At 49.4% G+C, this 15,720-nt stretch overlaps 1 protein-coding gene across 3 annotated transcripts in view; it reads right to left on the bottom strand.

Annotated features, from left to right (window-relative positions):
* The window catches only part of STK32C (serine/threonine kinase 32C), a gene marked incomplete at both ends in the record, with an annotated part of 75,474 nt that extends 61,502 nt beyond the window's left edge, over positions 1 to 13,972 (bottom strand). For 2 of the 3 annotated variants that reach the window (XM_080911356.1, XM_080911357.1), the window contains one exon: positions 13,708 to 13,972. In XM_080911356.1, coding sequence (XP_080767482.1) covers positions 13,708 to 13,972 — 265 coding nt within the window. The remainder of the gene's footprint in view (positions 1 to 13,707) is intronic. The other variant, XM_080911358.1, reaches the window with a different exon arrangement.
* Between the last annotated feature and the right edge of the window lie 1,748 nt (positions 13,973 to 15,720).

Raw genomic sequence — 15,720 nt, 5'->3', positions numbered from 1 at the left:
GGGAGATGCAGAAGCACTTGGCTTTGGCTGTGCTGAGTGTGTGAGGCATTTTCATAGATATACAGGGAGCGACATGAGGTCAGAAGCTGGGCAGCGCGTGTGGGACGTGGGAGACGCGCCCCAGCTGGGGGTGTAAATGTAAAGATGCTGGCATATAGACGACATTTGAAGCCATGAGATCACTAACGCGTGAGTGCAGTGGAGAGAGGAAGGGTGCCCCAGCCTGATGGAGCCAAGCAGAATGAGAAGGGTGCTAGGATGTGCATCCCCAGCCATCGGGCAAAAAGGAAGGGCTTTCAATCCTGCTGCAGTAACGGTGGTCAGCACACTGAACATTATTAGCCTTAGTCACATGGAAGGGACTTGGACGAGACAGCTAAGGAGCTAGGGCACAAGTCCTGCCTTGTACCACTGAGAAGGTGGGAGGTGCTAAGAAGTGGGGACACAGGATCAAGTAAATTTTTCTTCCCATGAGAAAAATAAGACATTGCTTATTCACTCAACAACCACATGTGGAATGACACCTGGGTGACTACGTTACGTTCTCTCTACTCTAAGGTCACAAAAAAAATGCATGATCCACCCTCATGCCCCCTCAGGAGCTTGTGGCATGACAAGTCACCAACTAAATTTGCACAGTCCCCAGATAATCAGACTGCCTCTGTCTTTCTGTCTCTCTCTGTCTCTGTCTCTCTCAGACTCTGTCTCTCTGTCTCTCTCTCTGTCTCTCTCTCACTATCTCTCTCTGTCTCTCTCTGTGTGTCTCTCTGTGTGTCTCTCTGTCTCTCTGTCTCTCTCTCTGTCTCTCTCTCTGTCTCTCTCTCTGTCTCTCTCTCTCTCTCTCACACACACACACACACACACACATACACACACCACCCTATAGCTGGTAACTTGGACAGCTCATAATTCACCACCACCCGCACCTCCCAAATTTCCTGTGTGGCGGGGGGGGGTCTCTCCAGAGCCCTTACAGTACCTCCCCTCAGGGGTGGTGATGACTGAGAGTCCAGAGGCATCTCTAACTTCCAGGTAGAGTTGTCAGGACAGAGAGATCACCAGGCCTAGACCACTGCCTAGAGGTCACATTTCTGAGCCTGCAGTTGAGATCCACAGAAGAATGGCCCGATGGGCAGGGGTTCCGGGGGCACAAGAAGCGCCTGTGGGGAAGAGTTTAAAAAATGGAGATGCCAGGTTGAGGTGGGATTTACAGAATTTGTGGTTTGTTTGTTTGTTGTTTGTATAGAGGCAGAGTAGCCCACACTAGCCTTGAACTCACAGCTGTCTTCGTGACCCATCTTCCTGAGTACCCGGACTGCAGGCATGAGACAACAAGTCTGACCACAGGGCTTATTCCTGACCATGCTGAATCTGGGATATCTTATAGGATATAGAGAGACTGGTGTTGAATCAGAGGAAAGACAAGCCCCAGCTGCTGGTGGAGGTCTGAGAACCCTCCATGAGCTTCCTTCGAGGTGGGGCTGAGCAGTAGGAGCCCTGTGCCTCACTCCTCTCCTTGGCAGCGTGGTTATGAGATGTGCCAATCTATCATGTGCAGCAGGTCCCCTGTCCCATGGAGAAAGGGTTCTGTGACGTCAACATACAAGAATGTGGCATGGAGGTCATGTGGTTCCAACTCTTAGTACCCACACAGAGCCATATGGGCATTCCCACTGGTGCCTCTGAAGACAAAGCCATGTATGTCTTGTTGGGTGTCTGCTCAGGGGTATACTTGCTGGGCAATAGCCTCAACACTCTAAGCAGAGAAGTCAGGAGTAGCCTGTGGCCAAACAAGGTGCAGTTAAGGTTTATTGCAATCTAGGGCGGGGGAGGACGCACACCATGGAGAATGGAGGGTGCCTCAGGAAGGTAGTGTTTGAAAAGTCTAGCAACCGGTTTAGGGCTTTGGGTAGGTGGACTCCAAAAGGGTTTGAGGTACCAGAGCCTCAATGTGCTTAGTATATGGGGTAACCTATGGGCGGGCATCTTCATAACGCTTCTGTCGGAACAATGAAGCTACCTGAAATGGTGGCTGGCAAAGCAGCCACTGTCCCCATGTTCACTAGTATGATAGGCAGCAGCTTTAGCTCAGGTTAGCCCAGATGGGATCTCATGGTTTAGGATGAGACATGTCATGTTTCAGGTGGCAATCAGATGTAAAGGTCTTGTTTGGTCCTGGTCCTAGGTATCAGAGATTCATGGGGCTGTTCTGTGAATCCTTATGTTCTACAGAGAATAGCAAAGCCCCACTAAGAGGGTCAGGCCAGCTACCAATGGTAGTGGCTGCTGCCCATCCCATAGGACATGCAGAAGTGCACCTTCAGTAGACAGATGCTTTTCCAAAGTGAGACGTGAGTCCACACTGGCATAAATAGTCTGCAGTGAGGGAACAGAAGGCATGAGCTGAATGGGTGGAGCAATGGTTAGAGCTGGATCATAAGCGGTACAACCAGGCTTGGGTTTAAATCCCCTAGAAGCAAGGAGCACACCCAGTACATAGATCTCAGCTTCCACCACACTAAAAACAGAAGCCAGTGTTCTTTGGAGAAGTGGCTGGCCCTAGGGCAGGGTCAGGAAACATGCAGGCTAAGCCTGGAATACTGTGTGTCAGGATGTAAGAACATTTTCAACAAAAAGCTGCCACAAAAGTTGATGAGGCAGGCCAATGGAGCCAGGGGAGCAACGCAAACAGCATATTAGGTAGAGCTGGATCACATCCCATACTGTGAAACAAAAGTAAGGACACAGTAACACAAGTAGCTGACCAGCCAAATAAGGGAAGAAGAGACAAATCATCTATGCAGAAACAGGGGTCCCCTCAAGAAGGTGACTGTGAGACTCTCTGTACAAAACCCTCACAGCTCACCTGTTTGTGCATGCTCAGATGTGCTCTGTCTCTATCTTTCTCTGTCTCTTTCTCTCTGTCTCTCTTTACACACACACACACACATACACACACACACACACACACACACACACACACTGAACTGCTCACTGCTGTCCTTTTCAGAACCAAGACAATGGTTCTTCTTCCTGGCCAATTTTAGGTTTTGAGCCTGCAACTTCCTTCTCTGTCTCAGAAGCCTGGGTCAGGTATTTCGTTACAGTGACAAAAAGCTGACTCACACAGCACCTTGACCGCACCATCTAATTGATGTCACCATGGAAGGTGTGGGCTGTGTGAGCTCTCAATAAGCCACATCAAATGATCCTTTGCCTCTGAGGTCTTCCTCCCCAAATCCACAGCCGCTGACTCATCCCCCAGGGGAAGACGGAATAACTATTGACTGGAAGGAAGAGCTACAGAACATGTGAATGGCCATCAAGAACACAGAACAAGAGATCCTGCCGCAACCATGAGAGGCCTAAGGAGACAACACAACAGTAAATCTGATCTGAGATCCAGGTGGGGTCTGGGGACATAGGAGACATTAAGGAATGACTAGAGAAATCTGAATATGGTAGAGACACAGTTCACTAACGGTGTATCCCTACAGTGTCACGGCTTTGACGTTCCCTGCATTTTGTTTGGAATAGGATCCTACTATGTAGCTAAGGCTGGACCTAAACTCACAACCCTCCTGCTTCAGCCTTCCCAGTGCTGAGATTGCAGGTTCGTACCGTTACACCACACTACCAATATGCCACATTAACATAAGCTCTGAGTTCGAGAGGACGTAAGCACTGAGTCTACGGGACCTCTGCCTGCTCCACAGCTTTGCCACAAATCTAAGTATCCTAAAATAAATGTCTTAGGAGAAAAGCTGCTAAGAGGAAATGTCTATGTTGTATATATATGTTCACGTGTGGGTAAGACAGAGAGATGACAAACAGGAACATGGCTGCTGCATGAGAGCTGGTTACATAAGACAACAAATTTCTTAAGTTTTTTCTTGTCACTCTCATTACATAAGAAAAAGCTATCAACAGGGGGAAGATCGTCTGGGATCTGGCGGTTCGGTAGAGGATCTATATAATTTATCACCCAAACCAGGACACTGTCACAAGGGAAAGGGGACACTATTAATAACCATGCTAGGTCAGCAGCTGGAAGCCAATGTCCCAGGTGACCCTAGGTGCCTGATCACTGTATGGAAGTAGGGCTCACAGGTTACACTCTCTAGGTTAGCTTCAAAGGCCCTGGGAAGCAACGTAAGGGGCAGCAGGGAGGTCAAGTTAGGCAAAGAAGGGCAGAAGGAGTCTCTGGAGATGGGAAAGGGGATGTGACATAGGAAAATGAGGCAAGGTCCTGGGGCACCTCTGCATCCAGAATAGCTCCTCCTAGACTGCCCCACCTTTGTCTGTCGGTGCCTGTACAAAGCCCAGAATCGAGGTGGTAATCTATACCCTCTTATTGCCTGGAATAAGTCAGAATTCTGCCACTGAAGACTCACTCAATTTACATGCTGTTCCTTCTGAGGCACCACCTCAGCTCAGGACACCTAGGGTCACCCTCTCAGCAACTGTGCCCTGTATGTTCAGAATAGCCAGCCCATTCATGCCCCACCAGCCAACCCCTGAGTCGCAGTCACTCCCTTTGGCTGGGGACACCCCGGCACTGCTGGAAGAGCAGGAACACAAGGGACCTGGGATCCTGCCGCTTCTCTTAAAGCCGTTTGCATCTTCTTTTCTGGTCTCATTCCCCCTACTTTCTTGGTCTGTCACTGAGCTTTAGAAACACCCATTTCTGCCTGTGGAGCTAAAATATGACTCCAGAGACACAAGAGAGCAAAGGGATTGGTAGCACAAACAGTAAAGTTTCTGCAGCCAAAGCTTAAGGATCTGAGTTCGGATCTCTGGCCACATACGAAAAGCAAATGCACATTTATAACCTAGCACTTAGCAGAGTGTGACCCCAGAGCCTGCTGGCTAGCCAGTCTAGCTAGTCTATGAGTACTGAGCTGAGAGAAGCTATCTTGAAAACCAAAGGGAAGCACCTCAGAAGACACTCAACACTGACCTTTGGCCTCCACAGGCATGTGCACACATACCCACATGAACCCATAAGTGCTCTACACACCTACACACAAACACAAAAATAAACAGAAGGGATACGCAAAACAATGGGGCTAAAACGAACAAGACTAATGGGCAGACATGGGCAGATTCTACAGAGGCCTCTCAGGAACTGAATCCATAGTCTAAGAAGTTCCCAGAAAAGTCCTCACAACCAGATGGGGACGGGCCCACGGCTGAGCAGTGATCTTCCCCCCATTTCCCCCCACACACAAACACACAACCTACAGTAGACACATACCCCTGACTCTTTGGATTCACTTTCCAAAAATAGAAAGTCGCTTACTTGGTAAGTAGACACACACACCTTACCCCAAAGGCCTTGGTGCTTTAGGTGTGAGAGCCTACTGTTTGGGGGCCTGTTCTTGTGCTGAGTAGCCTCAGCTGAACTGATATCATGCATGGCGTAGGTCTGTACCACCAAGACAGGCCGTGTGCATCACCAGGAAGGCTCTCTAAATGAAGGTCACTATGGGTGAATGTGCTGACCACAGCACTTCCGCCATGTTCCATTTACTCCCTATCCCTGTTCAGCTTTTCCCAACAGCCAGCCCTGATCCATGGCAACCTCAGCGCACCTACAAGCAGGACCTTGGCCTGGGAAGCTCCTGCCCCAGGGGAACCTGGAAGTGACCTCCACAGCTGATATAGAAGGGATTGTGCCTTCAAACCTGCTCCTCCAGAAGCCTGGCACCTTCCACCTCTGATATCACACCTCAGTGATGATGGGAAGTGATAAGCCTGAGCACAGAGGACGACTGAATCCAAATACATCCCCAGGTTTTTGGGTGTTCCATTCAGAAGGCCGAGCCCAACCCCCGACCTCCTGCCTAGTGTAGTCTTAGTTCCTTAGTTCCTAGCTTCTGGAAGGGTGAGGCTGAGGTAGTGGACCAGTCCTGAAAGTTCATTGGGTGGAGAGTTGAGGCTAGAAGCAGATCCAACAGCCCCTCCGCCCTCAGTGAACAGCATCCCAGGGGATATATCAAAGTCTCAGAAGATAACTAAGCAGCTCTGTTGTGAAGGCCACTTGAGGGGACTGCTGGATAGTGTGTCGGTAGTGCACTAAGTCTTAAGGTGGCAAGTAGTAGGATATCTGAACACACTAAACAGCAGCAAAAACTCTTATGATCTGATCCGTGAATGAGGAAGCCCCGTTGATGTCTGACCCCATGAAGTCACAAGAAACAATAACATTAAAGTCACTATATCTTGAGGTACGTTATCTGGAAAAGACAACCAACATGAAGGTCCCCAGAGCACCAAGTGAGTCTGCTTTGATAGACACAATGCCAGCAGGTCTGTCTTGAGCCATGAAAGGCTTTACCATAAGCAGCATCTCCAAAGTTAGATATGGTAACCAGAGCACTTAGGGAAAGGCAGAGGTGCCTGGAAGGAAGATGGCAATTGAGGCTGCCACAAGCCCTTCCCTACCTGCAGGGCCTCACCTCAAAACAACAATAAAATGTCATACACGCAAACACTGTTATGTGACAGTGACCCCCTCCCCATAGTGAACTCAGAGAAACTCCATGCATGTGATGTTTACTGCTTGCTGTGGTCATAAGCTAAGCCTTCTGCATTCGAAGCACAGAGAGTCATATGGTAATTCTGGAAGCCCAGAAACCTTTTCAAAGTCAACGTCTTAAATCGCTGCGAAAAAATGGAATGTGCCTGTTCCTATTTTTAATAAATTGGGGGCGACACTACCTCCCACCTCCAGCATCTCCTTGGCTTCAGAACTGAAATAACAGCAAGCTAGGGCTTCACACAATCCACACGGGCCAGAGTAGGGGAGGAAACGTGCTGGAGACCAGGTCACATTTTAAGAACAGAAATAGCAGGAACTCCTGACTCAGAGCTGGACCCAAGCAGGTTGGCAAGTGTTGGGTCTGTACTGATTTCCCAGCCATGCTGACCTGGGCAACTACCTTGGTTCTTTTAAACAACAGATTTCAAGTCAGTGGGGAATAAGTTTTTAATGAAGCAGACACGCTGGTTTTCAAAAATAACAGAATTGTATTAATTTCAGTTTGCTCCATATTATCCTAAACTTTGATTACTATAATTAGTCAACACGTAGGACTGTAATGATTACTATCAACAATTTGGTAGGATCTGGAATCACATGCTTCTGGGCATGTCCAGAGGATATTTAGATAACTGAGGTAGGAAAAACCACGGTAACTCTGGACAGCACCATTCCAGGGGCTAAGGTCCTTGCACAGCATAAAGAGAAAGCTGGGCCCCAGCATACATCTCTTCCTGCTTCCTGACTACAGATGCAGTGTGACCAGCCGCCTCACACTCCTGCCACCATGTCTTCCCTGCTGTGATGGATTGTGCCTCCAAACTGCAAGCCAAATAAATGCTGTTGTCAGGTGTTTTGTCACAGTAATGAAAAGAGTAACAGACATAGAGTCACTGCCTGATTCAGATGTGAGGGGAGCACCGGCCCCGACCCCAGCAAGAACAAGGCACATTGGAATGCTGGGAACAGAATGGCATGCTTGCCAAGGGTAGACAGCACCCTACCCAATGCAAGAGGCACAACTGAGAACATCATGTGCCAGCGTGTTAGCAGTAAAAGCTCACTGCACCAGAGCTTGTGGCACAGACCAAAGCAAACAAGAGGTAGATAGTGCCTGAGCAGCAATACCCAGCACACAACACAGCTCACCACAGTTTCAGGTGCAAAGGAACAGAGTTAGAAAGGACGAACGGCGCCGGTGAAGACCCCAACCCTTTGGCTAAAATGAACCACAAAAGCAACTGAAACCACCAGGCCCCAGCCCTCAGCATCAGGACCACTGGCAGAATGGACAGCTCCCTCAGCACCCACCGGTAGGGAAGATGGGGGAAACAAACCGCCTTCCTGTAGCTACATCTGTATAACAAAGACACAGTGACCAATAGGACAGCCATCCCTCAGCAGCCAGGAGTAGAGGCAAACTGTTGAGTTGCCAAGCAAACGGGCCCTACAATCACAGTGTGCCAGTCATGTTTTGGTTACACATGGGATAGGATCTGCCTAAGCACCTGGAAGAGGAGGCAGCATGTTAATAACACATGGATGACAAGGTTCTAGTGACAGTGGGAGCAAGAGGCAGGCAGCTCAGTGGTTAGTGACAACAGCCTCGGCCACAGGTGAGTCTGTTGAGCCAGCACCCAGCAAAGCCAGGCAGACATCCAGGTCACAGCTCAAAGCTCATCAGGACTCAAGGTATGCAGGTCCTTCCTACCAGCTCCCTGTCCTCACTCAACAACACAGCTACTACATACCCACTATACATTCAAAGTTCTTGCTATTTAAATTACATCCACGGACCAGTAACATTTCCTGGAAGCTGGCTGGGAATAAGCCTGTTAGACCTCTAGACCCTCTTGAGCCAGAATCTACATCTTCAAGTCCTCCACCCCCCACCCCAAGAGGGGCACAGAGGCACTCATGACACTTTGAGGGTTTATGTGAGCTATTCAATCCAACTGTTTGGAAGAAATGCTTTCACACAGCTTGGCCTCCCTCAGACCCCCACCCCCAGCATTTCTGTGGGCCTCACCAGCAGAGAGAAGCTCTGAACAAAAATGACTTTCAGTGTTATCTGCATTGCTTCTCAACTGAAAACTGGGTGGCTAAATTTTTAAACAAAAAGCTGGCTTATTTTTAGCATTGTAAACTGCACAACCAGATGGATAGACACACCGAGATGACATTTGTTACATAAAAATGGGCTTCACAGCCATTCAAGGACCCTCCTGGACTTATATACTGTACCTCGAACTCCAGAACTCAAGAGCAAACATCCAGACAAGCAGGGGTACAGTGACCAAGGCAGGAACTACTGACCAGGATCAAATGTTCTTCCTCCAAATCTGCACACACGTCCTACTACCCAGACCTGGGGCCATTCGGACAGGGCATACAACTAGGGAAGACCCTCATTCTCAGTAGCCAAAGCCTCTCTAAGGCTGGGGAAAGAGAACCATCAACGACCCAGGTCTGAGTTACACAAGAATACTCCTCTCCCTTACCAGGAGCTCCAGGCAAAGGGCTGGGGAGACAGCTCCTCAGTAGAACAATTAGCAATCAAGCATGATAGTCTGAATTCAATCCCTGAACATACATTCTAGAAGTCAGATGTTATGATACACACTTGTAATACCAACACTGGGAGGCAGAGACAGGAGGATCTTTGAAACTGAACAGCCTAGCCTACTTGGCAGACTGCAGGATAGTCAGATACTCTGTCTCAAAAACAAAGCAAACAAAAGGTAGATAGTGGCTGAAAAACAACACCCAAGACTGCTCTCTGGCTTACACACACACACACACACACACACACACACACACCACACCACACCACACACGCACATGCATATCACACACTCAAACATACACAGACCATACCACACACATACACTACACTACACAAACTCACACATACACAAACTACATACACTACACACATACACAAATATGCACACATACACCGCATACACCACACACATATCACACACTCACACATACACAGATCACACCACACACCCCACAATACACCACACACATAACACACACTTACACATACACAGACTACATACACCACACACACTTACACAAACATGCACATGACAACACACATATACCATACACATGACACACATCACCTACACTTAGTAAACTGGGCCCAACGACACTTTGAAACACAGAAGGGCCTCGGTCTCTGCTTTCTGAGCTCTGAGTGATAACATTAATGAAAGAGAGGCACGTGTCACTGAATAACCAGAGCCCTGGGCTGCAGGTGGCATGACATACCTCCCAGGACACCCAAGTCACCAGAATGTTACAAAACCTAGCAAGGATCTCAGCAAAGTAGCTATAATAAGATGACCAAACTTTGGTTGGTTGGTTGGTTGGTCCACTTTCTGGCTTTTAAACAGACTCATCCTGGTCTCGAACTCATGATCCTCCTGTCTCTGTATGACCAATGCTTGGCAAATGAATGTTTGAACCAGCTGTCTCTTCAGCCAGCATTAACACGTAAAGTGGAACCAGTAATAAATTAATTAATTAATTTAAAAGGCCCAGCAATGAGATGGAACCAACATACAAGAAGACTAAAAACGTCTGAGCCTTACGAAAATGCAGAACTCAGAGAACAAGGTGTTATCATTCTCAGTGTGTGAATTCTCAATATAAAAATTAAAACTGGGCCAGGGAGATGAGTCAGCAGGTAAAAGCACTGACTACCTGAGTTTAATCCCTGGAAGCCACATGTCAGAAAGAAACCAACATTCTCAAGTTGTCTTCAGACTTCCACATGTGGACTATATATGACAGCCCCAAATCTGCTGTCTCAGTCTCCATGTCTGTCTCTATCCAAATGAGCCAGTCCTGGACACCTGTTGGAACATAGCTATGACATTCCTAGAAACATGTCCTAAGGTGACAGGGCCAGAGATGAGCATGCAAAGACATCCAAATTAGTCACCAGAGAAATTACATCTACACAGAGGAAAGAAGGGCTGGCTATTCCTCGGAGTCACGGGATGTAAACAAGAGATACCTGAACCTCACCCTGGGCCAGCCCATCTCCACGAGCTGAACCTCGGCTTTTCCAGGAAGGGATTTGGTGTCCTTCAAGCGTGTGATACACTACCTAGGCAGAGAGCTGCTGACAGGAATCTAGCAGCCAACTGGTGCTTTCAAGCTTGATGACATGTTGATAAATAAAAAAGTAGGTTACAACAAAATAGTGTGTAGAAAGTGGTCCTGTTTCTGTACAAAAAGGGGGGTGTCTCTACACAACTGTAGGTGTGACTGCATCCCTAGGTTCCTGGAAGAAAGCCTAAGGGTGGGAAGCACCAGAAATTCACCTGAGGACTTCACCATGCTGAACATGCATCTTGGCATAAAATATAACTTCTTTTTCAAATGGAATACACTTCTAACAAGAAAAAGATGTGGGTTTTTTTTTTCTTTTAAAACACTGTTGTAAATGTCTGGGTCCCTGTCCTGCACTACGCTCCCCAACTTACCACACTGGAGAGGCACCTTACTCATTTCCAGAATACAGGGTGGGAGCAAGCCTTCTCAGCTATCAGGTATTCCCTCCTGTTAAGGGGACACACAGCAGATCTGAGGTGGCAAGTTCCAGTTTGCTTGGATGGACCAATGTCTCAGCAGGTTACCATAGTGAGAAGATGCTGGAAACTTCAGTATCACAGGAACACCAAGGCAATGATAGGAGTAGAAGCCAGAGCATAGAGCAAAGGAAACAGAGCCTTTGGTTAAAAAAAGAAAGGCAAGGAATTCGTCTCTTGCCCCAAATATCAGCCAGGGAGAAACAGCACTCCAGGAGGACTAATAGAAACAGAGGCCATTTCGGATCCTATTTGGCACAACTATACTCTTTAGTCGAAATTTACCTGCTACTTTGTTAAACTGCCCTCCAATTGTCTTCCTTCCCTCCCCCTTTGCTGGGCAAATTTGATATATTAATTAGGTGTTTTAATCTTAAAAAATATTCATCAGAAGGTCTCACATTACCATGGCAACTGTATAGTTAGTTCCAGTACATGCAAGTCACCAGCACAGCATGGTTGCCTCTTATCTTAGGCCCCACAACATCAGGAAAAGGGGGTGACTGTGTTCCCTGAAACACAGGAGCCCAGGCCCTATTCCCACTCTGAAGGCTGCTCTTCCGCCCCAGCTGTACTCACTCTATGTACATGAATCCTAACACCTTTACTCAAGGCACTGCATGGGAGGAAACACTACACCATGACTCTGTTCATGCCCTGCTAATGACACAAGAAGAGCCAGTGGTTACCCACCCAGAGAGCGTTCTCAGCCACTCAGACCCACCAAAACCTAGTTAAGTTCTCAAGGTATGTCAATCCAGGGCCACACAGCCAACGGTGAGCACCGCCTGTGACACATCGTAGCAAACAAGGCCACGTCAGCAGTTCACCCCACACAAGCCCAGAACAGTTAGTCCCCTCTGTCATTCCACTCTAAACAAGGAAGGAGGTAGGTTCTCAAGTGACAGAGAGCACCACAGCTGGCCTTGCTCCCATGCCCCTCTGCTAACCCTTGAATTCTGAGGCAGCACACCGTAAGGAAGAAAACATGGACTTAGACCAAACAACCGCAGCCCCTGCACTACGTCAATTTCTGTTTCCACCCTGCTGCCTTGGAGACATGATTCAGAGACATGGAAGGGTGGCCAGCCCTCAGCTGGCACCAGCAAGTACTGAAAGCGAATGTGTTTCCCAGACCTCTCCTCTTGTAGCCCGAAAGCCAATGCAAACCAATTTACCAATCTGCGACTTCCTTCAACCAGTTTTATTGGTCGTGTTTGTTTGTTTGGGTGGTTGGTTAGTTGGCCGGCTGGCTGGTTGTTTGTTTGTTTGATTGATTGGTTGGTTGGCTGGTTGGTTGGTTGGTTGGTTGGTGGTTGTTTTTTAACTCTTGAGTACTGATGTTAAAAACAAAAGTATAACATGTGAATCCTGCTGTCCTCAAGTTCAGAGCACAGTGACCAGCCACCTTAGAACACAAGGTGCCTGATGCAGGCAGACCTGAATGCCCCTCCCCTGCTGAGCATACACAGCAGAGGCCTGGAACTCCCTGGCCTGGCCTAATGTCTCCCATTTCCAATAGGAATGCCAGCATGTAGCCTCACATGCTCTCCAACACAGACCTGAGTTCTGATTATTGTAATTTCCTAAATGCTTAAATTATTTATTGGAAATAAGTAGCTTGGGCTCCTATGCTGAACTGTGTTCTAAAATTATAAAAATCCATCATATCTCTGTAGGCTGCCTACAAATGAAAATGCATATTTCAACTATTTTAAGAAAATGTCAAAAAAACATCAAATGTGTCATGACTGTACCACTTAAAATTATTCACATGGCATCTGTAGGGGAAAGCTATATGTTACACGTGAATCCATCCCAATTCCCCCAAACCTGCATTCGGCAGGCGTTGAGTCAAAGGTCCTTGTACCCAGCATGGCTCCAGTTGCTGTGCTTGCAAGGCCAGATGTCCGACACCTCCCATCCCCAGCTCCCCACCAGATTGTTCTGCTGCTACTCAAAAGACACAGGTTCCCCAGGTCAACAGCTATCACCGCAGAAAGATTTCACAGAACACGAGTTTCCCGAGGGCGGGTCTTTGCACAAAGGCAAGGATTGACTGTGCAGCATAATCCGGTGTAGGTTCTGGGTTTTGCAGACTGAAGGGCCCAGGCCCCTGTGCCACCTGTAGGGCAGCCAACTCAATTCACAAACTGCACACGAAGCAGGAATCTCCTGGAATTAAAAGTAACCACGCAGTCTGCACACCACCCATACAGGAAAATGAAAACATGCGGTGCGCATTAGTGGGCGGTGTCGCGCCTGAGCCCGGAGCCTCCACCATCACCGACTCTCACCTCAAAAGGCGGGCCAGAGCCTCATCTACCCGCTGCGCTGTCACTGGAGACAGGACGCGCCACAGGGACTTCAGTCGTGGTCCAATAGTTTCCCAGGAAACGCAGACGCCCCAAGAAGAGGTCCCACCCAGGTGGCGACTGCGTCCCAACGCAGAGAAATGCCACCCTCGCGTCTGCCCTAAGACAGCACGCGAGGTCTCCAGAGGCCCGGGTACACGGCTGTCCCCGGGAGTCCCCAGTGGGCGGTTTCACTCACCGTCCTCCTTGTCATCAAACACCGGCCTCCGCGCGCTGGCTGCCGATATGGAGGACATAGACATTCTCTTCTTCCACTTGCTCCACTGAAACAGGGGGCGCGGCTGCGCGCGGGCATCGCCGGCGTCCCGGGCCCGGGGTTGGCTGGCTGCCGGCGGCGGTACGGCGGGAGACACATCTGAGCCCACGGGGCGCGCACGACCGGGAGGCGGCGAACCGGGGGTCGCCGCGGCGCTGCTGCCCCTTCTCTCCGCGCCGCTCCTCATCGCCAGGCCTGGGTGTGCGCAGCGGCCACAGCCCGGAACATGGCCCGCGCCCGACCCTGCGAGAGCAGAGCGCTAAGGGCTGGCAGCGCCGGCCTTGCTTCTAGTATCCGCTCTGGCTCTCCGGGGCAGCCGACCCGCCCGCGGATCGCGAGCAGCGGGGCGGGGCCGGAGGGGTGGACTCAGGGTGGAGTCCGGAACCGGGGCGGGGCCAGGGCGGGGCTGGTATCAAATTCAGTGCGCAGAGCGCAGCGTGGGCTACCCGCAGAGAAGGGTCTAGTTCGCGATGGCTCGACCCTTGTACTGAAAAGGCAGCGGAGATAAAAGCGAGAGAGGACAGATGCTAGTCGCCTTCCTCCTATCATGAAGTACCCAAGAGGCCAGAAATGAGGACTCTTTCCTTCACAGGGCGGCCTTTGGGGGCCCTGCAGGAATGCTGTCCCTGGCGAGCAATCAGAAATCCCCTGGGCCTTCTAAACTCTGTCTTCGCAGAAAAAGTCAATTTCTGCCACTGGATCCTTAGAAACCTCAAACTTTAGGCCGCGGCTTTGCGCTGTGCGCGTAATGGGGGTCGAGAAGTATTTAAGCGGCCGTGTGGTGGCAGCAGGGTGCTATCCAGCTCTGAGGCCACGGGCAGCGCGGGATCTCGACGCCTGGAGAAGGCTGGAAGTAGGGCGGAGCCTGACCCAGGAGCCCCGCCCAGAGAGGGCTTTAGGACCCTTAGCTGTGAGGGGGCACGTACTTACTGATACACGTGTCCAGAAACTTGGTTGTGCTTTACCCTAGTCTAGCCCTTCTGACCTCTCTTAGTATAGCTTATCTGGCACCGAATAGAGTCCCCTAGTACAGGTTTGAACCAAAGGCCTGGCGAGGGACACAAGTCATCTAGGGTCCTGTGTCCTCACTAGGGTCTTCACTACACGTTGGAGCTACCACAGGTCTCCACGGCGTCTCAAGGTAAACTCTCCAAGGCAGAAGCAGTGAGGTAAGTCCTGGCAGAGGTCTGCAGTTTCTGCACTATGCTTCTGTATGACCCCATAGGCCTGCTGTCACCTGCTGCACGGCTGCTCAGAGGAGGCCCTCAGCGTTCACTGTGTGGGACAGTGTGAAGGCCAGTCAGCCTTCACATCAAAATTCCCCAACGGCCTTGACCCAAATAGTGGCAACCTTTCCCTTCCAGATCTCTAAAAAGGTCAGGAAGTAAACAAGATGCTCAGTTATGTCCCCTCCCCACTTCCTGAAAATGGCACAGAGAACAGGAGGAAGAAGAGTATACCATAGACAAAAGAACAGTGGAAGAGAAGCTGGGAGGATAGCTTAGTTAGGAAAATGCTCACCTGACACAAAAGGACGAGTTCCATCCCCAGCACTCACATAAAAACCAAATGAACCTGTCATTCTAGCATAGGAAGGCAAAGACAGGAGGGTTTCTGGGCTTTGCTGGACAACCAGTCTAGCTGAGTAAGTGAGTTCCTGAATTACCGAGAGACCTTGTCCCAAAGAATAAGTAAAGGGTGAATTAGAAGAAGCAGCAACATTGATGCCTCTGACTGTCCAGGTATTAAATGATTAATTTTGAATGTCAACTTGATTGGGTTGAGAAATACCCAATTGGTGTTTCCAGAGAAGACTGACAACTTGGGAAAGGTCAACCCAGAACATGGGCCGCACCGACCTATAGGATGGAGTCGTGAGTGGGAAAAGGGGAAAGGAGGAGGAAGTCCATCGGCACCGATGTGCTGTCCCTGCTC

Source organism: Micromys minutus (genome assembly GCF_963924665.1).
Source record: "Micromys minutus genome assembly, chromosome: 2".
Classification (NCBI taxonomy): domain Eukaryota; kingdom Metazoa; phylum Chordata; class Mammalia; order Rodentia; family Muridae; genus Micromys; species Micromys minutus.
Note: the sequence above shows the minus strand (reverse complement) of the source record. Positions and strands in the feature narration are given on the sequence as shown.